General features: G+C 58.8%; 2 protein-coding genes across 2 annotated transcripts; both read right to left on the reverse strand.

Annotated features, from left to right (window-relative positions):
* Positions 1 to 14,896: 14,896 nt before the first annotated feature.
* On the reverse strand, positions 14,897 to 20,332 carry IRX1 (iroquois homeobox 1). Its single transcript, XM_044241833.1, has 4 exons — positions 20,057 to 20,332; positions 16,074 to 17,106; positions 15,641 to 15,713; positions 14,897 to 15,331 (listed from the first exon to the last, which is right to left on the reverse strand). The coding sequence occupies exons 1-4, from the start codon at positions 20,330 to 20,332 to the stop codon at positions 15,274 to 15,276; spliced, it is 1,440 nt and encodes a 479-aa protein (XP_044097768.1). The 3' UTR covers positions 14,897 to 15,273.
* A 38-nt stretch (positions 20,333 to 20,370) lies between these two features.
* Positions 20,371 to 21,766, reverse strand: LOC122896099 (basic salivary proline-rich protein 4-like). The gene is made up of 3 exons (XM_044234106.1): positions 21,650 to 21,766; positions 20,726 to 21,076; positions 20,371 to 20,589 (listed from the first exon to the last, which is right to left on the reverse strand). Exons 1-3 carry the CDS (start codon positions 21,764 to 21,766, stop codon positions 20,371 to 20,373), a joined length of 687 nt encoding a protein of 228 aa, XP_044090041.1.
* Positions 21,767 to 21,971: the final 205 nt, after the last annotated feature.

Consider the following 21,971-nt stretch of genomic DNA (forward strand, 5'->3'; position numbering starts at 1 on the left):
CGACTGTCCCTGTGCAGTTAACGGAGGGTGTGGGCCCAGCCTGCGGGAGCGTAGGAAAAGCTGGCTCCCGGGGCACAGAACATAACTCGGCAGGGTGCGTTCTCGGAAGGTGTGGCTGGAACGCAGCAGGAAATGGGGCTTTCCTTTGGGTCTGATGTTGTGTGCCGCTGACAAGAGCTGAGTCGGGGAGCCTGAAACACCCACAGCCTGGGTTTTGGGGGAATCCTTGTGTGACAGAAGGCTGGTCACTGACCTCTACCCCATTATCCTGAGTCACATTTGGGACCACAAGGTCATACGTTCTTAGATGCCCTTTGCTGCGACAGAACCATTGGCTGGACCCCCAGTCAAAGGACTGAAGCGTGTCAACAGGACAGGCGTCTCATGTTCCTTGGGGGAAAGGATCGCATACCTGTCTGCATTAGGAGTGGGTTATTTTCCATTTGTTACGGTGCATTAGTAAAAATACACTCAAAAAACTTAATATTTATTTAATGTTCTGTCATGAGGACACACATCTTGGACACATCAGGAAAGTTGAGAAAGAAGTAATTGTGCTTATTTTGCAGTGACCTGAATTTAGCATCAGATGTGAAAATCACGACATGAAACTTGGGGGAGAGATAAAAGTCAGCGCGCGCCACACGGTATTAGTGGCAGATGTGATCTTCAGAGGGGCGATGGCATTTCCTCTGAATGGGTGGATACGCCCCTCCGATGGGGATGTTAGCATGATTAGCAATGAAAGTAAGCTTTGTCCCCGGCCTTCACGTGGCCGCAGTGTTGGCATACATCCTCTACTGGTAGTTTTTAAATCGCGCATTATTCCGCCCCATGCCCGCGACGCGGCCTGGGTGCTGTGTGGAGCCCCGCCGAACAGATGGCTGTTCACGAATACCCAGATCCATGTGCTAAAAATAAGTGCAGCGGGGTACACGCTTTCCCCTTTTCCTTAATCCAACCATATATGTGCACATACGTGCATTCCTGTAGATACGTAAATACCTGACTTTCTCCTTTGGTTTCTATGGTTTTCGGCCCCAGGACGACTTTTCCGAGCGCCCACGCCCCCTGCGCATAGCTGTCTGCCCCCAGACACCCATTAATTGACTGCAAACACAACTTTATTGCAAAATGACTGCAGCTTTATTAAGCAACTGGATTTACAGGCAATAACATAATCAATATAACATTAATATAGCACATAATTAAATAAGATTCCTACAAGGTCCTGCCTGTATCCCGAAATATACAGAAGTTAATTGTTTTCACCGATGGCGTTAACCGCCGGGATTTGAAACCAGACTTGGAAGAACAGAGTCCCCAGTTGTTCTGAAGTAAGTATTTCATCTGGTGGGAGAAGGAACCATCCTCACAACCCACAGGAATCCCGTGTCTCCACGATCCTCCCACCAAGGCTCCGTCCCTGGGCGACGACAGCCGCCGAACCAGCGAATGCCCTCGGGATGGACTGAGGGGCAAAAAGCAAGTACCAAATTGAACTTAATGGGTTTCCCCACCAGTAGGAAGAGGAGGCACCACCCTGGGCTCTCAGAAGTGACCGTAGGATGCACCACATTTGCTGAAGACGGAGGAACTCACACCCCCCGGCGCGAAACCAGCCAGGGATGTGTTCGTGTTTCAAATGCTGGGGAATCCCTCAGAATGCGTTTGCAGTGGGCTCAGGAGGTGAAGTACCCTGGGAAGGAACCACGGGAGATGGGAGCCCCGCCCAGGCACTCGGCCCGAGCCCCGTGCGACAGACATGCACCGCGGACGGGACAAGGTCCTGGGGCAGGAGCGCGTCGCCGCCACACCTGCACACGGCTCTCACCGCTCAGCCTCCCGGCCCCACAGGCTCACTCGGGAGCTTCTCGCCTCCGCCCGCGGCAGCTCCAGGAACTTGGAATCTGTTGCTTTCACATTCCATTTCCCCTCATGACCACCTGCCCGATCACCAAAAGTGAAATTTAATGCAAGTAAAACAGCTGAAGTGGGTACGGCTCTCGTACACAGGAGTGTGCCGGACCAGTTAGCCTTGGAGCGAGATGCAGGACGACACGTCATCAGGAGACGGAGGTGTTCTGAGCCCTCACCCTCCGGATCCACTCCTTCCACGACGCTGGCGGGCTGCCTGCAGAAAGCTCCCCACCCTCGAGAACGTCTCGGTCTCAGACGGTGAGCGTGGCAGCTGAAGGCCGGGACACAGGACTGTCTTGCAGACGGAAGCGTGTTACCCATCAGATGGGAAGCTGGTCCCCATCCAGGAGCAGAGACACGGCTACCAGGGAACGTCAGCAGGAGTGAATTTCAGCAGGTCTGAAATTCTGAAATCTGTCTGAAATTCAGACAGGTAAAATCTGTCTAATGGGGAAGATCCTAGAGCCTCAGTGTTTCAGGAACATGGGGCCGGCCGTTCACCTGCCAAGGGCACAGGGGTGGGGTTGTCTGGACTGGGAGCGCGGTGGAGGTAGAGGCCATGAGGAGCCTCCAGGAGGCACAGGGAGGCCGGGAGCCGAGGATGACCAGCAGCGGCTCCCCGCCTGCACCGCCTGCCCCGGGGCCAGTTCCAGCCGCAGTGAAGACCCCTGTCGCTCACTGGGGATAAAGGCTGCTCCCAGCGAAGCTGGCAGCTCTGCCGGGGCAGGACGTGACGCCCGACTGAATGTGCTGCAGTCCCCCTGGGGCCCCCGAGTCTGCATGGCTCTCCGCTCCTTGACTTGAGGCAGGGTCCCGGCCCTCTGGGACGTGTTACTGCTAACACCGGGCTCAGGCGTCCTGGTGCAAAACTCCCCATGTGCTCACACTGCCCACACCACCCGCTTGCTGGGACCAGGGTCCATGGACAGACGGCAGGATCCTCGCGAGGTGCACGTGCCTTGGGGGACCCTCCCTCTGCCTGCAAAGGGAGGCTTTCTGTGCCTCAGAGTCTGTGGGTCTCTGCACATGGGACCGGGCCAGTCTGGGACAGGAGGCGCTCTCCAGGGAAGCCCAGCTTCGCCCTGACCAACGGGCATCTGGGGGTCTGTGGGCATAAATGATCGCTTTGGCCAACCAGACAAGCAATGCTGACGCTCCTCCCCTGACCCGAGCCTTCCCACCCATTGCTCCTCACACGCACACGCACACACACTCCACTGACCCACGTATCAATACCTAAACTCGGGCCCCGTTCAGGAAGTCCACGAGATCCCTCACATCACTGACCGCCATGAGCCGTGGACAGGGCGGAGGGCGCATCTAGCCCCTGCGTCCCTCACCCACCCCTCAGGGAGCCCTGTGACCGCTGTGTGTGGAGCCACAGGAAGTTCGGGTGTGGGACAGAAAGAAGCAGAGAGATACAAAGTGGGCACTCCGGAGGAGAGTGGGTCTGTGGCTCCTGGGGAAGGCAGGCCTGGACAGCTAGGAAGATGGAAGCGACCGGACACATGCAGGGGTGTGGAAGCCCTGTTGTAGGTGGGACTCGAGGGGCAGTGTCCCTGGGAAAGGAGCGACTTCTTCCCATAGACAAAATGTGGGAAATGACATGCTAGCTTGTCCTATTTGGGCATAAAAAGGCATCGGTAAAAAAAAAAAAAAAAAAAAAAAAAAGGAAAAGAAAAGAAAAAAATAGCATTGCCTACTGATGACAGAAAAATCACAACCAGATTTGAAAAAGATATCGGCCTCTGGATAGAGCAGCTCTGTCCCCAACGGGTAGCAGAGGGCCTCCGGGTGACAGAGGTCCATCTGGGAGCAGGGGTCCCGTCAGATGGCGGCACACACTGCGGGACGGGTTCCAGAATTACGGAGCTCCCACGGCCCTAAAGACGGCCTCACTGCTGGCGGAGAAGTCACCCAACACCTTCCCCCATTCCAGGGGAGGGGGGCTTACAGGCAGCAGAGGGGCCGCTAGAACCCTGAGCTTCCCAGCCCCCCAGGCTTAACACGCAGCAGAGAAGAGTCCCGACCTCCCCGTCTCGTCGGCGGGTTTGCGCCCCGACCACCTGCGAACCACAGGCGGCTCCTGGCGTCCGGCCACGGCCGGTTCAGAGTCGGGAGCGGTGAGGACCGTGACTCAGGCCCCAGACGAGAGCGTCTCTATCCACAAGTTCTAATCTCAGATTCCCTGCGCCCTCCTCGGTGGTCGGCCCACCCTCGTGCGGCGGACACGCACCCACGGGAAGGCGTTCGGAAGACCCCCCTCGAGGCTGCCTAGTGGGGAGACACACGTTAGCTGCCCGCGCTACGGGCACCATTTAACACAACACGGGCCCCCAGCCCTGACTTTTGGCTCAGGAAAAGGAGAATGAAACCCTCGAAATTCCTCGCACAGGTGGAGAGCTCGTTCCTGTATCTGCAAGGGCGACCCTCACGCCCTGACCAAGGGGTCAAGTCACAGCCACCCGGCTGGGTCTTCCCCCTCCTCTCCTTCCCGATTAGCATGTTCCTGCCATGAAAAGGGCATTTCTCATGGTGTCCAAAACGTGCTGAAACTCGGAGTTAAAGACTTGGGGCAATGTGCCCAGTCGGGGGCGGGAGGTCGTGAGGCTCTGGTGCGACGCGTCTCCCGCTGCCCAGGGAAGCGACGGCAGGACGGGGGCAAAGCCGCCCAGAGGCTCCTGTGCACAGAAGCTCTCCAGACACACAGACACTCCCGGGACCGTCGGAAACGCGGGCGCCGCACTCGTGGGCTTGTGCTGCCCACGGCACTGCCCGCGAACACCTCCCGCTTCCTAGAAAAAAGTGGGGGTCGAAGGGAGCCGATGAGGGAACGTCCAGGCCGTGTGTTTGTGACTCGTTTCTACCAGGGTTGTCAACAAGCCACTGGTTTGTAACAGATCTGTGTAGTCCAAAAAGGTCTGGGGTCTTTTCTTTTCTTTTCTTTTCTTTTCGTAAGATTTTATTTATTTATTTGAGAGAGAGAAGGAGAGAGAGAGCATAAGAGGGGGCAGGGTCAGAGGGAGAAGCGGACTTCCCACTGAGCAGGGAGCCTGATGCAGGACTCGATCCCGGGACTCCAGGATCAGTCCAGAGCCACCCAGGCACCCCTGGGGTCAATTTTTGGTGTTAAAACAAAACAAGACCAAACAAATAGAACTCGTCCTAGAAAGCGGAGGAAGTATCTCCCAAGAGAAAATCAACTCCAGTCCCAAAAGGTAAGGCTGGTTTCAAACTGGGCTAAGAAATCCCTTTCTGCCTTTGTTTGTGAGCGCAGGTGATGGGGGGGGCGATGAGGAGGAAGGTGGACGCAGGGAGTCCCCGGGTCTCTCCAGGGCTTTGCTTTTCCCGGAATGTGTCCGGAACTTTCCTCCCTGTGCCCGTCTGGTGGAGGCCAGCGGTCAGCACGCAGCTTTCCTGCCGCTGCACTCCGCGGACGCTGGAGAAGACGCCGGCCGCTCTCACAACCAGAGGCGCTTGCTGCCACCGCGTCCCGCCGCGCCCGCCGCTTGCTGCTCCCGGGAATGCCCACTCGCGCCTCTGTTTAGGGAGGTGCCGGCAGCCGTCCGTCTCCCTTCTGAGTTCTCAACCGTGTGAATAGTAAAAAGGGGGAATGTGACGCACGAGACAAGGTTAACCAGATGCACAGAGAATCAGGGACCCTCAGAGGATGGGGAGACCCTCACAATGGACGGCCTCAAGGTCTGAGAACACAGAGGCAGAAGGTGCCGGGCGGTAGCCTCTCACCATGAGTAGGGCACAGGGTGCGGTTTTATTTTTCCTTTCTCACTGCTGTGAGATGGTAGATGGCCTGCTGGCCGGGAACAGGGTCACTGCCAGTGATGACCCGCTGTCCTCACACAGCCCCTCAAAGCCACAGCCACATTGGCAGTGACCAGTATGGCAGAAGGACCACGGGACACCTAGCTTGCCCAGACTCTCCGAAGGATGTCCTCTCTCTGGCGACCGTGACCGAGTCTCGCCACTAAAGACAGATGTGCCCGGTTCTGCGTTAGAGCCTTCTGGGTTTGGGAATTCAAGTGTTAATGAACCAAGAAGGGTGATCCCAGAGCCTCTCACTGGCTGATTCCTTAATGGGAAGTAACTCAGTGCAGCTTGGGGTCCCCGCAGTGTTCCTCTGAGTGTGGATCCCCCCCTCGATGGCAGAAGAACCTTGATCTGAAATGCGGGTGACTGGGCCCTGCCCCCCACCTGCTAGAACAGAGAGCGAGACGGGGGCTGCTGGGAAACACCCCTTTCCGATCCGTTTCCCTAAGGCTGCTGCACCCTTCAGCCTCGGCAGAGGGTGGAGGCTGAGAGGTGTGTGGGAAGAGCAAGTAGACTCCTCAGCAGGACGCTCCGAGTTCTGGGTCTCCTCGTGCTCTCCCTGTGCTTCTTCCTGTGTCCCCTTCCCTCCTTCTCCCTCCTTCTCCCCCACCACACACGTACACACACGTACACACACACACACACACACACACACTTGAACAACCTGGACAGCTCCTCTTGGTCCCAGGGCCTGTGCTCCCGGAGCTCACGCACAAGGTGGCTGTGGTCACCCCGGCTGTCCCATGCATCTGGAGGCTGAGAGGAGGTGCCCACCAGGGCTCAGCCTCCTGCTCCGTGAAGTGAAGCTTCTGGGACCCCCTTCCCCTGTCCGCTCAGGTGCTCAAGTTTACCGGCCGGGAGACCTCGGAGAGCAGGAAACCCTCCCACCGACAGGCTCTGCAAACCTTTGTTGACAGACTCCCGCGTCTAATCGTTCTCCCTGCTGCTGGGAAAACACCGGATGCTTCCGGGGGCCCCGAAAAGTCCCGCACTGGGCTCCTTTGGATAGGAAAGAGATGTAATTTCCAGCACACTCGGAAGTATCTCACTCTTGTCTTTACATTACATTTCATCATTAAGCGTCCCCCGCCAAAAAAAATAAGGTGTTGTCTGCTTAGTAATCTGAGGTTCAATTCACAATCTGCAACCCTACACAGCGCTGAGCAAGGAAAGAGACTGCTGACCTCAAACAGCCTCACAAAGAGGGTCTGGGCGAGCAGAGCTCGGGAAACTCCTGGAGGAAAAGCAAATAAACAAAGGGACGTGGAGGAAAACGCGGGCCGTGACGACAGTGACGCACACAGAATCAGGGCAGCGGACCGTCCAGCGCCCGCAGCAGACACCCTCAGTCAGGGACTAATTGGTCTAAAAGTACCCCTGAAAGGTTCCAAGTTGGAGGAGTCATTCCCACCCTACTCAGAAGTTAGGGGGGAAAAGAGGACTGGGGGGGGGGGCTTCTGCACTTGCTCGTATCGGAGCCCCGGGAGGGACGTGGAAAGAACGTGACGTGGATCTGTCCGGCCGGCTTAGTGACACACGACACACGACACACGCAAGGCAGGCACAGCATGCGGACCCTCCCCCAGGGCCACGGAGGCCCCTCTGGGGTGCAGCCCACACTACAGCCAAGATCCAGCCCTCTCTCAGCGGCCTTGCAGGCTGGTGAGAACATCAGACCGCCCAGGCCGGGAGCCCTGGGGTCCGGCGCGGGGTGGACTGGTCAGCCGCCTCACTGGGGTGTACGCTATTTTAAGTGGCAGATCTTTCATCCAGAAAGCAGCTGAAATCCTAGCCACGTGTCTGCCACAAGGTGGTTCCACTTAGGAGCGGTAAATAAATACACGCATTTATAAACGAATAAATAAGAACTGTATGCAAGAGCGAGAGCCTTAGCAGAAACCCGAACTTTCCCTGCACATCTTCCTCAGAAAGCCCATGTTTTCAATTATACCACACGGAACCTATATTGATGCTAATATGTTTGCATTGCTGGCTTTCATTTTATTTTTTTACAACTCACCGCAGGATAGCGAAGTCAAAAATATACCATTCTGATCCACAGGACACATCTGGGGTGAATCCACACAGAAGCAATTAATTTCCTGGTGGTATTTTTACACTGGGGGCCTGATGCAGGTCCCCATTATACAAACAAAAAAACTCCAGACAGCTCCTGCTGCCTGATAAAAAATAAATCAGACGGCGGAGGGCTGTTTGGCCTAGGACTGCTACAGGCTATGACTTGTAATGAGGCTCCCAACACTAATTACGAAGCTTATTAAGGAGAATCGGACAACTTGTCCTAAAGTGCAGGCTATCGTCGCGCTGGAGAGGGCGGGCCCGCTGGAGCGACCCTCGGTCGCCTGGCTGAGCCGAGACCCGGGTGGCACCACCGGACTGTGGATCAAATCCCATCAACAGTAGGATTGCCATCCTCAGCGAGTCAGTCCGGATCAATCCGAGAGAGGGGCAGGGGAGAGTCCCCACCGCCCGCTGGGGTTCCCACATCGGAGTCCTCCCTCCGGGCGAGCATCTGCCGGGAAGGGTGCGGCGCTCCATTGTTACACTTACTCCGAACCCCGGATCTTCTCCGGGTCCGAGCGCAGAAGCATGATTTCGACGCGCTCTTTCAGAAGGGTAGGGGAAAGAAAAGATTAATAAAGATGTTATGAGCCTGAACCGCTGTGAGATTTGTTTAATTATTCCCCACAGGACTGCCCCAGCAATCTGCTGACATTTAGCCCCGACCTTGCAAATCCTCGGTAAATATTAATATATCAACTCAAACAGGACCCGTTGTTTTATTGGTTCACGGAGCTCAGAGAGATTCGCCACAGCGGTAGGAAATCATGTGTGGAAGTGAGGAGGCCGGGCGGCTTTGATGCCACCTTCTGCTGCACACATGAGCTGGGGACAGCAACAAAATGGCAATGCTGTTCCTCTGCCGCAGCTGCTGGACCCTTCAGATGCCTTCGCTTCCCTTTGTACGGCGGCTGGAATCGTCCCAAAACCATGGTGGCAGGAGATCAGAAAGGAGGGAGACAAGGCCGGCAGAGAAACGGCACATTATTATCGGAAAGGCTGGAAATTTTAATAATGGGGAAGGTCCGTCCTCCAATCTGACCATCTTGGCCACAAGGGCAGACCAGGACTGGGCGAGGAAGGGGAAAGCAGCCTTCCTCCGGCCCCGGGACCCGTTTCCCGCTACCTCCTCCCTCACTGTCCACTACCCTCCTGGACCCAGGTCCACACAATTCCATGTGCATATCTGAGAAGGAAAATTACAGCCCATTCTGACCGAGGGTTTGCTATAGGGGTAAAAAAAGAAAGAAAAAAAAAAAAAAGATTGCTTTTAATTTTTCCCCATATGTGCTGTGGATGGCGGTATTTGGGGAGGTTGTATTTTCCTTGTTTCAAAGTTATCTCTTATTGACTCATCTCCTGAAAAGCATTCTCAAATCCCGAGAGGCTGGATGTTTGCTGGGGGCCCAGGAGGCCCCCCAAATTCTTGGGTGTAAGAAAGAGGGCAGCGCGGGCCACATTTGGCTTTCAGATGTACTGGGCGGCAGAGTCAATGCGTGATTAATTTTATTCATAAAAATGTTAATCACTTCATTGTGAGATCTTTTTAACATTCAGCGCGGGAGCACCTTTTTAATTTCTCTTGCCCACCGTCTCGCAGATGTATTTAATATTTTCAGACGCCGCTGCAGCTACCCGAGGACCTGGCAATTAAGCATACGCTTAAAATTCAAACAACAGGGGAAGCTGCCTCGGCGACAAACAGGCCAACAGGAAGGGACCGGCCGGGGAGGCTCGCCGAGCTGCAGGGGCCGCGGGGAGCCGGGCGAGCCGTCCCTTCCCGCAGCCCCCGGCGCCCCACGCGCCCCGCGGCCCCAGCCCCAGGAGCCTCGCCTGCACCGACGGGCGGCTTCAGGCCGAAGGAGTGAGGCAGGAGTGGGACCAGCTCCTCGGTTTAGGGGACTGTCGCGGCGTTACTGCGCCGCTGGCCGGGACTCGCGGCCGCTGGGGACCCGGGGACGGCGATGCGCTGGCGCGGGCGACCGTAGGCTGGCAGGGCGCGCCGTTCCCCCCACCGGGCCCCCTGGCGCAGCGCGGCAGTTGCGCCCCGCATTCAGGCCCTGGGCGCAGGTCACTGGATAACTGGATTAGGGGATCAGAGACACCCGCGGCTTCTTCAGAAGCCAAACAGCTCACGGAGGGGGCTGGCCCTCGCGTCCCGCCCCTGGGGGTCAGGCGACGGCTTGGCCCCTGCTCCCGGTCCCGCGTGCTTCAGGCCTCCAGCCTGGGCGCCCTGGTGGGGCCTGGGAGGCCCAGCGCTGGGGAGAGGCCATCCAGGCTCGCAGATGCCTCTGTGCACCCCTTCTGGGTTGGGGACACCTCACTCCTCTGACTTCCCATTCGTGATAATTCCAGAATTTTACGCAGCTCTGGGGGAGGGGGGAGCTCCGGGGGCCTCCTCTGCCTAGGGCAGCTCTGCAACTTGGGGGAGGTGGGCCTCTTCCTCCATTGGAAACAAATGTTATAAAATAAATGTTACAACTGCTGTTGGCACAAAGACGAATATGTTGGTATTATACATGAACACATTTCCTTTGACCTAAAAGTTACTTTTTAAAAATTTCTTTTCATTTGAGAATAAAGTAGAACAATATTTTCCAGGGCTCTAAAAGCATTGGGGGCAGCAGGCCTTGTGGTCACTGTTCTGACAGGTCAGCCCACCTCCTCTGCCCAGCTCTGGGCTCCCTCTAAGACAGACCGTTTTGCCCATTTTCAGAGTCCTTATGGGTGGGGGCACGTATCCAGCTTCCTTAGCTGGCACACAAAAGGATGCCAGCAGTCCCCCAGGCGACCTCGGGAGGCCTTTCAGCTCTGGAGTTACAATTAGAGCCACTGGTTAGTGGACACCCTGGAGAAGACCTGGAAAGCTCGGTGAGCCCCACCTGGCTGAGCGGGCTGTGGGATTGCTACCAGGGTTTTAACTGCAGACCATTCACCCAATGCCAGGGCTAGGATGAGTACTCGTAGGCAAGGTAATGTGTCCAGGAGCATTGCTCCATCCCCAAGGACTTCGGGGGACTCCTGCCAGGGGCTGAGTGCTGCCACCTCCCCCAGGGCACGATCCCTTTATCTCCTAGCTATCCATTCTGGATTCCAGACCCAGGGCCCTTTCCCTGCACGCCCTCCCCACCTGGGGTCACATGCTGCAAGCTATGCCTGGCCTGTCCCCCAGGATGCTTCCCTGGGGGCCGGTAAGTCATGGGGCCACAAGACATGTGCTCCGTGTCGGATACCCCTTCCCCTCTCAGGTCCCTGGAAACCCGAGAGCCGAGCTGACTGACCTCACAGTGCTCAGCCCTGCAGTGTGGCCCATGTTACACAGCTCTGGTGGCAGGAGACCTCCAGGGGCTCCAGGGCCTTCCACGCCCCTACTGCCCACGTGCTCTAAACCCATTCAGAACTGTCCCCACCCAGCCACCATGGGCTTGGCTTCCTTCCCTCCTATCCAACCTCCAACTTGGGCTAATGCAAGATTAAAATCCCATTCCCCACGGCAGACTGGGCCCTGGCACTTTCGGGAGAGCATGCCTGGCTCCAATCTTTCTGCATCAGTGTCCATAAATCGTTGGTCTCCAGCTGGCAGTTCAAGTCCTACCCAGACCCTGGTTGGGAGCAGCCAGGCAACCTCCAGCCTGCTTCCACCATCCAGAAGGAAAGGGAAGAGGGCAGCTAGGTAGGACCAGAACCTGACTCCCCAGCTCAGGAGGAGGGGTCTGGAAGAGGGGTAAAGGCCAGCCAAAGCCTCCATGTTTGGGGGCTGAAGGCCAGTATCTGTCCCATGGGACCCCGGCACTGTGGTCACCCTTGTCCTTTCTCTCTCCTTTCTCCTCCTCTTTCCCTCTCGGGCTTCTTGGCTCTCTCGCGGAGCCCCATCTACAAGGACGACTGAAACTTTATAGGCCATGATTCATCGGGTGGCGCGCCCCTCGGAGCCATGGCGCGTCTTACATTAATCAGTGTCAGACCACTAAAACCGAGATATGAATATGAATTCTCCATATTGCAGGCGAGATAAATGTGCTGGTGAATATAATTGATCGGAGGAGGGAGGGATGGGTGGTGGGAACAGAGAGATTTCAGACTCCAGCACCCAGCAGGTCGTTGGCGGTGGGACCCGTGCCCACCTCGCAAGTCTTCAAGCGAGGAGCATGCCTGTAGGAGGGCGGAATCTGGAAGGTATGAGCTTCTGACCGTCTCCTTGTAACGGGCCTGCAGGAAGGGAAGGGTTTCCACAGAGGATTTGCTACCCTTGCCGACCAGAAGACTCCGTAGACAGAAATCCTCTGCCCCAGACTCAGGCTGCCCTTTCCAGCTCCCCAGTAGAGCAGGGGGCACCAAGTCACAAATACTAATCTCATGTCCATCCCTCGTTCCTACCCCTTTTCGGCTTCGATCTCCTCCTTGCCAGTCATAGAACTACCACCACCATCTGAAACTGTCCCTAAGCATGCATAGAGTATGAGAGCACCTTTGCACAGGCAGAAAGTTCCAGAAGAACTTCTGCTTTGGCTGTAGAAGAAAAAGAGGTTTCTATGTCTACTCCCAGATATTTCAGGAGCCAAAATAGAGTGCACAGCAGGTGCTCCCCCTGAGGAGCCTCCCCCTCGCAGGCACACTCAGGGGGCTGTGACGGGAGGAAGGGAGGTTACACACCATGCACAAAGGACAAAAATGATTTTTCAAAGCTCGATTAAAAATTCATCTCTACCTCTTCACTCGAGAAAAACAATTCTGAGGACGGCGATCTGATTTCTCTGTGTGGGAAACTTCAGTCGGCGGGGCGACACAAAGACCCTTCAGGACTTCCTGACCACTGGGCTCCCAGGTGTGGGACTCAGCTGGAAAGCACATGCCCGCCCAGCCTCCCGGACAGCCGTGTTCAGGGGTCCCAAATGTATTGGACAGGAAGAAAGGGAAGAGCACAGATACGGGGTGTGCAAACAGCCGGTGCCTGCATGGCCTGGCCTATTTGATTCCGGGAAGTGAAACCCTGGACGCTACGGGGGCAGGGCACTCTGCCACCCACCTGGATCCCACCTGAGGCTTCCAGCAGTTACCCAGGAAGGTCCTACCGCGCCGACGGGGGGGAGTAGCCAGTCTGTGCTCCAGGAACGGGATGCGGTCCCTCACCACAGAAACAAGACACTCCTGGTCACAACACACGCAGGCCAAGTACGCAGGATCTATCTGTCCCCAGCGGTCGGGGGAGGTGTGAGGATCCAGGCTGGGACCTCTGGAGTGGGGAGCCGAAGGTGCAGTAGCCCCTGAAGCCCCGGTGCCAAGGGTAGAGCAGGTAGTCCTCCCCAAATCCCCAACTTGACCTGCAGTGAGCGCACCCTACCGAGGACCTGCACCCACTCCCTCCCCCCACACATGCCAGCAGGCCAACCAGCAGGCCCGCCACCGCACCCCCAAATTACAAACACCTGGTGGCATCCAAGATCACAGAGAAAGCCCGACCACCTCGAATCGAGGCTCCCGCGAAGGCGACTCCCAGGCCCAGCACCCCATATCTTGCGCCTCGGCCTGCCCCTGCCGAGCAGCCGCATCCACGCCACGGTCAGGACCCCATTCCGCTTCCAGCCCATAGAGGGCGCGCCGAGCACGTCCTTCCGACTGGAAGCGGCTCCACCGCGGCCGCAGCCCCAGCGTGCCCGCGGGTGCCCGCCCCGCACCCGGCTCCGCGGCAGGGCTCCCGCCGCGCCCCCACGCGCCCCCCTCGCTTGCCCCGCACCCCCTCGTGCCGCCTGCGCACGCTCTCCCGCGGCTTCGCGCCTCCTCTCGCTACCTCTCCCTACGCCTCCTCCAGCCTCAGCGCCGGGAGGGCCCCCTCCTCTAAAGGGAGGGGGACGACGTGCGGGGCTGGGGGGCTGCTGGAGGACGACGCAGGCATCCGCGGAAGAGCAGTCAGGCCCCCATGGGGTGGCATCTCCACGGCCCCCGCGCGAGCCGCCCGCTCCCAGCCACAGAGGAGCCAGGGCAAGGACAGCGGCCAGACTGTCCCCTTCCGGGAGGCGCCCCTCGCCGCCACCAGCAGTCCCAGATAGCTTGGACGGGAGAGCCGGCCTGGGTGGGGGTCGGGGAGGTCCTGCCCTGGATCAGGGACGAGGTTTCTCTCCAATTCATTCACATCCTCACTGACAGTTCTGTGAATTTTGTATTCTCAGTGTTCACAAATCAGCATAAAGTCCTCTGTACCCTGCTTGAAATGCAGGCTGTCCTGGCGCGGCCACCGCAGCTCCGAGCGCCCAGAGGCCCAAACCCTGACCTTGGCAGTTCCCCAGGATCCTGGGCCATTTCCCACCCAAGCAAATCCCAGGCCAGCTCCACACCCTGCATTGTCCTACCTTTTTCCCAGCACCTCCCCAGACCCTGCCACCAGAGGGTTATTTTTCCTGCACTCTCTGGGTGTGCCCAGTCCAGGGCTCATGAGTTTAAACGGGGGCCCCTGGGAGACCAGAGCCCCCACTCCTCTTTCTCATCCCGCAAGGCTAGGGCAGTTCCCTGGTTCACAAGCCCAGAGAACTCCCGAGCTGCATCTCAGCCGCCTATCAGGTCCCTTTAAAAGAGCTTTCCAATCTCTCTCCACGTTTGATTTCACCACGTAAGTAAAAAATTGCATTCAGAGACAAATTTTCGTACTCCATTTTGTCACTCCAGTCACAAAACACCCCGACACCAGGATGCACTGTTGAGACAACTAGTTGTAAATTGATTTCAAATCCAAAGTTCTCCTTTGGGGACATAATTGGAAATTCTTTTCATTTTCCCCCCATTGTTGCCCACTTCAAGAAATCGGTGTATAAACTGCTGAAACTCTAATTCATTTACCTCCGGAGAAAGGCGTGCCCCCAGATAAATGTCTAAGGGTTGGAAAGAAACTGCCCTACTGATACTAACAAATTCAACAAACACCGAAAGACTGAGAAACACCAGAGTCTTCCGGTAGAAACTCCCAAAGCAGCCTCTGTTCCCAAACCCAGGGGCATCTGGGCCCTGCCAGCACTGCAGGATTCCGGACACCCCTGCACACACCCAGCCACACACAGCAGCGGGAGCAGTGGGCATCATTTCATTTAGTTTATTAGACAAAAATATATGATTTAGACAAGTTCGCTGACGCGCTATTTACAATCTGAAATCACTCTATATACAGAAAGAGGAAACAAAACAAAACAAAAAAAAAAAAAAAGACACAAGCACGTGGGGGCATTTACCGAGCGGATAGTGCACCAGAGCCTGGTGACAGCCACCAGAGCTGGGGGCAGAGGCCAGGCTGCCCAGACGAGCCCCTTTCTGCAGAAAGCGATGGATGGGAGTCGTTGACGTCGTGGCCGTAATTGTCTTTACACCAGTCTGAGATATTTGTCCTAATTCCTCCCTCATTCCCTCCCTCCCGAACTCCTCCCCCCTCCCCCCGCAAAAGTAAAAGAAGACCCTGAATCAGGCGGACGGGAGGGCTGCTAGGATCCGCGGCGTTCCCTCCTGCGGGGCCAGCGAGCTGCGGGGGAAACACAACGAGACAAGAAGCAGGAGAAGTCAGTGATGGACGCCGCAGCCGGCGGCACCGGTTCTGCCGGCCGAGCGCCTGGGGGCGTGGCCGCCTGCCCCGCGCGGCTCCCGGGTCGGGAGAAACCCGGTGCGGCCAGAGGGCCCCGCGCCCAGCGCTGGCCGACAGCGCCCCTTCCGCAACGACCGTGGGACGCCGGCGCCCGGCGCTGCTCAGCTCCCCCGCCCCCGCCCCCTTCTCCCGCAGCCCCGCTCCGCGCCGGCCCCGACCACACGGAGGGCGCAAGCAAACCGCACTCACTTGTCGCGCACGGGCTGGAAGGGAGATTTTAACTGCTGTGCCGGCGAGTCCGGCCTGGGGACGAGGTCTCTCTCTGCGAGGGAGAGGGAGAAGAGACGGGCGTGTGAGTGTTAGGGGCGGAGGGGGTGCTGCCGAAGTTCGCGAGCCTCTCCCCCACCCACTCCCTCCCTCTCAAAACGAGGACAGGGTCTTGGAAAACCCTTCACCCCTCACTAGGCAGGCCTGCAGGTAGAACTCAGCTCTCCCCACAGGGCCCAGGGCCTCGGCCTCAGTGCCCTAATCCAGGCAGAGATAACTGCTCATCCCCGGGCTGGGCTGCCACCGCCTCTCCCCTCCGGAGCCCGCGCACCCCCCGTCCCCCGCCCCAACCATGCTACGCCTGGGTTCCAGATTCCTAGCCCGGGGCGAGGCAGACACCCCCGGGGCGCCATACCTGGGAGCGCGGGGCTGCTGCGAGCAGAGGCCTTGTCACCGTGGAGCACCCCTGTAGCAACAGGGACAGGGGGCTGCGGCGGCGGCGCGGGCAGGTGCGGGCCGTGCGGCGCGGCGTGGGGCGCGCCGACGCCCAGGAAGGAGCGCATGTTGAGCAGGGAGCCCTGCGCGAGGAACGCGCCGTTGGTCCAGTTGGAGAACTTGCCGATGTGGCAGGTGTACAGTCCGTGGCTGGGCAGGAAGGCGGGGTGTTGCAGCGGCGCACCCGCCGGGGCCCCGTGCGCGCCCGGATGGCCGGAGGGAGGAGGCGGCGAGGCCTTGGGCGCGCCGTCGGGGCTCGTGGCGGTCTCGGCCAAGGACCAGATCTTGGGCTTGCTGTGCGGGGCGCCCTGCAGGCCACCCGACCCGCCGCCGGGACTCAGCAGGCGCGTGCTGCCAGGCTCCGGGACCTCTTTGACCAGGCCCAGGGGCGAGTCCTGGGACTTGAGCGCGTCGGCAGCTGCTAGCGGCGAGCCCTGGTCTCGAGCTAGGGCCGTCGGTGCCGCCGGCGCGCGAGGGGCCTCGGCCTTGTCCTCATCGTCCTCATTGCTCTGGTCGCCGTCATGCTCGTCGATTTTGTCGATGTCAATGCTCTCCAGGTCTATCTCCTCATCGTCCTCGGCCTTCTCGGGGTCGCCCTCTGTATCGCTTCCGAAAAGGGCTCCGTCCTCCGGGTCCTTGCTGCGCGCACCCCACGTCACCTTATTCTCCTTCTTGAGGCGGCGGCGCGCGTTGGCGAACCAGGTGGACACCTGCGTGAGGGTCATCTTGGTGATGATGGCCAGCATGATCTTCTCGCCCTTGGTGGGGTACGGGTTCTTGCGGTGCTCGTTCAGCCAGGCCTTGAGCGTGCTGGTGCTCTCGCGCGTGGCGTTCTTGGGCCGCCCGGGATCCCCGTACTGGAACTGGCCGTAGGGGTAGTAGGCTGGCGCCGTGTGGGCTGCGAAGGTGGCAGGGTGCACCCCAGGGTTGTCTTTGAGTTCATACTGTGAGCCCTGCAACCACACAGCCCACCGAGGGAGGAGAGAGAGAGAGATCAGGGGTGTGGGGGGAGGAGAAACAGAGAGAGAGAGCGCGATGAGTCCCCAGAACTGGGAAATTGGGGAACAGCGGCTCTTGTCTGCTGGAGAACAGGAAGGCCCCCAGTGCACCACCCAGGGAGGAAGTGACGGTCAGAACCATCAGCGGCCTCTAGAAACTGAACTTCCACCCATCGTGAAGAGGTTTTTTGTTTTGGTTTGGTTTTGCTTTTATTTTTATCTTTATTTTATTTTATTTCATCACTCAAGAGAAGTTCCAGAATCCATGCATTTCCAGAAGACCACAGCGGGAGCCGTGGCCCCCCAGACTCTCCGGGGCGTCCCTCAGTCCCCTCACCCCCAGCACTCACAACTTCAACAGCCCTAATTTCCAAGTTTATCTCACGCTAACGAGAAGGGAAAACCTTTTAACTGCACTGATAAAACAGTTTCTCCAAACGGACTGAACCTAAAGCCTAAAGCCCCTCCCTTCGACCCTGAGGGGGTCAAGGAAAATAAACCATCTCGGGTTTTCTTTGGGTCCAAATCCACCAGCAATTTAAAATGAAAGCACACTCTTTTTAGCTCCCAAATTAATCTGCATTTAATGGTTCCCCACACTTAAAGGTCGACCATGGTGACAGGTAATTTAAAATTTTAATCCTGGCCATCATCAACAACAATAACAAAAACACCTTTTTTTTTTTTTTTAAATACAAAAGGAGGGCTTAACTGGTAAAATATTAACAGGAGGGCTCAGGAGTCCGGGCTGTGAGAAAGAGAACCGCTCTCCTAGGCCTGTTCTCACTTTATCTCTGTGATGTGGCAAGAGGAAGCTCGAACTGTTCTCAGGCATTTAGAAGCTGTGATTTATTTGTGATCAATATTCTTTTTATCATCCGTAGTAAAACACAGTAAGTCAAATTATCCCATCAGGTTTTTTGGTAAATAACATTTTATCTTTCTAACAACCTCATTAGGCCTCATTATTACCATAAATTGCCCAGACAGACATTCACTCACAATTTTATCTTTTGACTTCCAAATCCCCAATCTTAACGGCTTGGAAGCCCAGGCCTAGAATCAAGAGTTTGCATGTAGGCTTACTTTCTGAGAATCAGAGGGAGAACACGAGCAGATACTCACACCTTTTGGGGGCTATTTCTATATTGTTTCCCCTTAGTTTAAAAAAAAAAGAAGGAGGAGGAGGTGGAGGTGGAGGAGGAGGAGGAGGAGGAAGAAGAAAGAAAGATCTAGTATCTCCCTTACCCGCCGCATACAATGGGTGCCGAGTCCCACCACGCAGCTCCCTTTCTCTCATACAAATACTCGCTTGGGAGGGGGGGTTGTTCCCAAATATCACACATCTGTATTCAAAATCTCTGTTAAAATTTATAATTCTCCAAATAAACATGGTCCAGTTTTTACATTAGCAGAGGGGGTTTCCAGACTGAGAAGTTGTAAAGAGCAGAATATTTATTTGACTAATTAGTTTAGTGGTGGATGCCACTGAGAAAAGGTTGCCCTAGCCAGATTTCGTTTTTGCCCAATCTTTGCAAAATGTGCTTTGCACTTTTCCAATTATTTTGGTTGTAACTGTAAGGACGACATTTCGGCCTCTTGTCTACCCGGAATTCTTTTTGAAAGGATACCTTGTAAATCTCTCATCGCTTCCCTGGCATCCCCAGCCGCCAGAACAAAATGGGAGCTGATCTTTTTCGATAGCAAGCGATCTCAAAGGCAGCTGGGGCCGCTTTCAGAGAAATAGTCTTTTCTTTCCAAAACTACAAGAAAAAGTTACAGAAAAACACACCAGCCGCTTTTCTCGCTTACAATTGGCGGGTATTTATTTCCTGCCTCTTCTGGAGAGAGTGGGGAGACAAGGGGGGGTGCCTGCAAATTGCGTTATCCCGCCAGCCCCAGCGCAAGAGGGGGCTGCTTCCCTGGCCCCCAGCGCCCCGCGCGCAATTCAGCAGTATCCCGAAGTTTAAGCGCGACCTTGCAGTCAGCCCAAGGAAAATGGATCCTTTGGGCCGACAGAATGGCGAATGCCCCGCGGAGAATTAAATTTGCAGCTCCCTCCCCCATCTGACACCCACTGGGACGGGAGACTGAGAGGACAGCATTTATTTTAAGCCCAGGGACTGTTTTCTTTAATCCTCCATTATGTAACGCGGAAAGAAAAGTGCTTTTCATTCGGTGCAAAAGAAATGAAAACTTTGGCAACTTACGAAAGTCAAAGCAAACACCGTTCCACACGCCAAAATTATTTCCAGTCCCCCCCGCATCTCAAATTTGCACGCACTTCACTAAGACACCCCATCCCGCCCGTCTGGTCTCCCCATTGTTAGGTTTATTTTGATCAACTCTTCTAGGCTTTCCAGGGTTCCCTCTGCAAAGTCGGACACAACTGGAGGAGGTCCACCAAAACGGGAGGAAGCGGGGTCTCCCCCGCCCGGCCCCAACGCCGGAGAGGTCGCGCGAGCGGGGTGCGCCGGCCAGTCCTGGGCGTCCTGCAGAACCCGGCCCGGCTGCCGGAACCCCGCCCGCCCGCCCCGCCGCCCCGCCGCCACCGCCGAGCCGGGGGCGCGAGCGACTTTGGCCCCAACCTCCGGCTGGAACCGCGCGCCCAGGGCCTGCTCCTTCGGCCTCCCCGACTCCCGCCGAGACCCCGCTCGCGGCCCAGGCCTCCCGCCTCCCCCCGGCCGAGCCGCAGGGGCCGTCGCTCGCCCGCCGCCCGGCGATCCCGCCGCCTCCCCCGGCCGCCCGGGACCCGCGGGCCGGGTCTCCCGCGCTCCCCCGCCGGGCCGGCCCCGCCCGTCCCCGCTCCCGCGCGCCGCGCCGCCCGGCCACCCGCGCCCGGGGCTCCGGGGCCGCCGGGGGAGGCGGCCGAGGCGAGGGCCGGCGGCAGGCCCGGCGCACTCACCATCTGCGAGAAGAGGCTGAGGTCGGCGGCGTAGGGCAGGAAGGCGCTGTAGTTGGGCGCGCCCGCGTACGGGCCGGCCGCCGCGTACATGCCCAGCACCGAGGTGACGGCGGCCGCGCCCGCGCCCGCGCCCAGCTCCGCCGCCCCCGGGCGGCCCGACGAGGCGGCGGCGGCGGCGGCGGCGGCCGCGGCCAGCACTCCCGGGCGCTCGCCTCCGTAGGCGCCGGGCCCCGCGGCGCTCAGGTACTGCGGGTAGCCCAGCTGCGGGAAGGACATGTCCGCGGATCGGCGGCGGCGGCGGCGCCGGGCGAGTATTAAAGGGGCGGGGGCGGGGGTCGCGGCGGCGCGGCGGGGGTCGCGGCGGCGGGGGTGTGGGGGGAGCGGGCGGCCGGCCGGGCGCGCTCGGGCCGGCCCGGAGGCGGGGGCCGCTGGCTGCTGCTCGGCCCGGTGCTCGCTGGCGCCCGGCTCCCGGCTGCGCCCGGCTCCGCGATCCCGCGCCGACTGCGGCGGCCGCCCTCCGCTCGGCGGCGGGGCTTTCAGACACAATTTGAAGTTGATGCTTTGATTGGCATCCCCTCGAGCGCTGGCCCCGCCCCCCGACTCCCCTCCCGCCCCCTCCCAGCCTCCCGCCCGCCCTCGCCGGCCGCTCCCGCCCCTCCCGACTCGCACGTGGTGCTCCGCGCCGGCCGGGCCACCTCCGCCCGCTGTGGGCGCGCGAGCGGGCCGGGCGGCGGGTGCGGGCCTCGCGGCCACGGGCTCCCCGCCGCCGGGCTCCCGCGGCCGTCTGACGGCGGTCCGCACCGGCGGCGGCTGTGGGACCCGGGCTTGGCCGCCTCGAAGCCGAGGAGTGTCTGCGGGTTCAGGGAAGCGTCTCGGCGCCTGCTCTTCCGCCGTTGGGGCCGCGGGGCCGGCGCTGGGGCGGTGACAGCCCGCCGGGAAGGGCCTCTCCTCCGAGGCCGGCGCTGCCTTGGCCACCCCCAGACATCTCTGGCCGAAGTGGCCCCTCGCGCGCTCGGAGCGCTGCAGAAGCCGGCGTGGCGTGACCCCCGGACGCGGGCGTGGCGGCCCCGCGGCCCCCACGAGGTGTTCCCCGGGTCCCCTGGCCGTGCCTGGCCTCGCTGCGCTCGGAGAAGCGGGTGGCCGCCCAGCTCTGCGCGCTCTCTAATTGGGAAAACTTCGAGAAAGGGCCGCTGAGAAGCCACTTGAGTGGCAAAGCAGAGGCAGTCCACAGTCACGGATTCTTGGAAGTGAGGGTGGGGACCTTTTCTTTGCTGGAAAATCACCACCGCCGCGCGAGGGAAACGCTCCGCCCCCACCCCGGCGACAGGAGGAACGAAGTGTGGCTCGGGGCCCCTCGTCTGTCCGCTACGTGTGCACACGCAGGGAGGAAACTTGTGTGGAGAGCGCCCGCCCGAGGCGACGCTGCGACCGGCCCAGGGACACGGCGTCCCTCTTCTCCTTCCCTCTCTCTTCTCCATCCTCAGCCGCGGAGAGAGCGAGCGGACACTGCGCTGAACCCCGAGCTCCAGGAGGAGGTCCAGGTCCCCGCTAGGGCTCAGACTGGTGCACGGTCCTCCTCGCCTCCCTGTGCACCGGACTTCGGTGGGGCAGGCCGCTTCTGCCTTTCCACTCGCCGGCCAGATCCCCGCGGACCGGGTAGGGAATGTGCTGGGAGTACCGGCCCAGGTTCTTGGGGCCACTTTTCCCCATCTCCGAATAAGCAGCCAGCTCCCCCCCCCCCCCCCCGTGTACTCCCTGCTGTGAGGGGCTGGCACACTGGACCAGGCAGGAATCTCACCCACGCGCTGCAGTGTCAGCCTTGGTGTGGGCCAGTTCCAGTGTGCGGAGTTGAGGCTGGCCTTGGGGCCAGGTCCTCAGCAGGCTGTGTTGCAGGACCTTGCCCTGGACCCCATTC

Source organism: Neovison vison, chromosome 1 (genome assembly GCF_020171115.1).
Source record: "Neovison vison isolate M4711 chromosome 1, ASM_NN_V1, whole genome shotgun sequence".
In the NCBI taxonomy this organism is placed as follows: Eukaryota; Metazoa; Chordata; class Mammalia; order Carnivora; family Mustelidae; genus Neogale; species Neogale vison.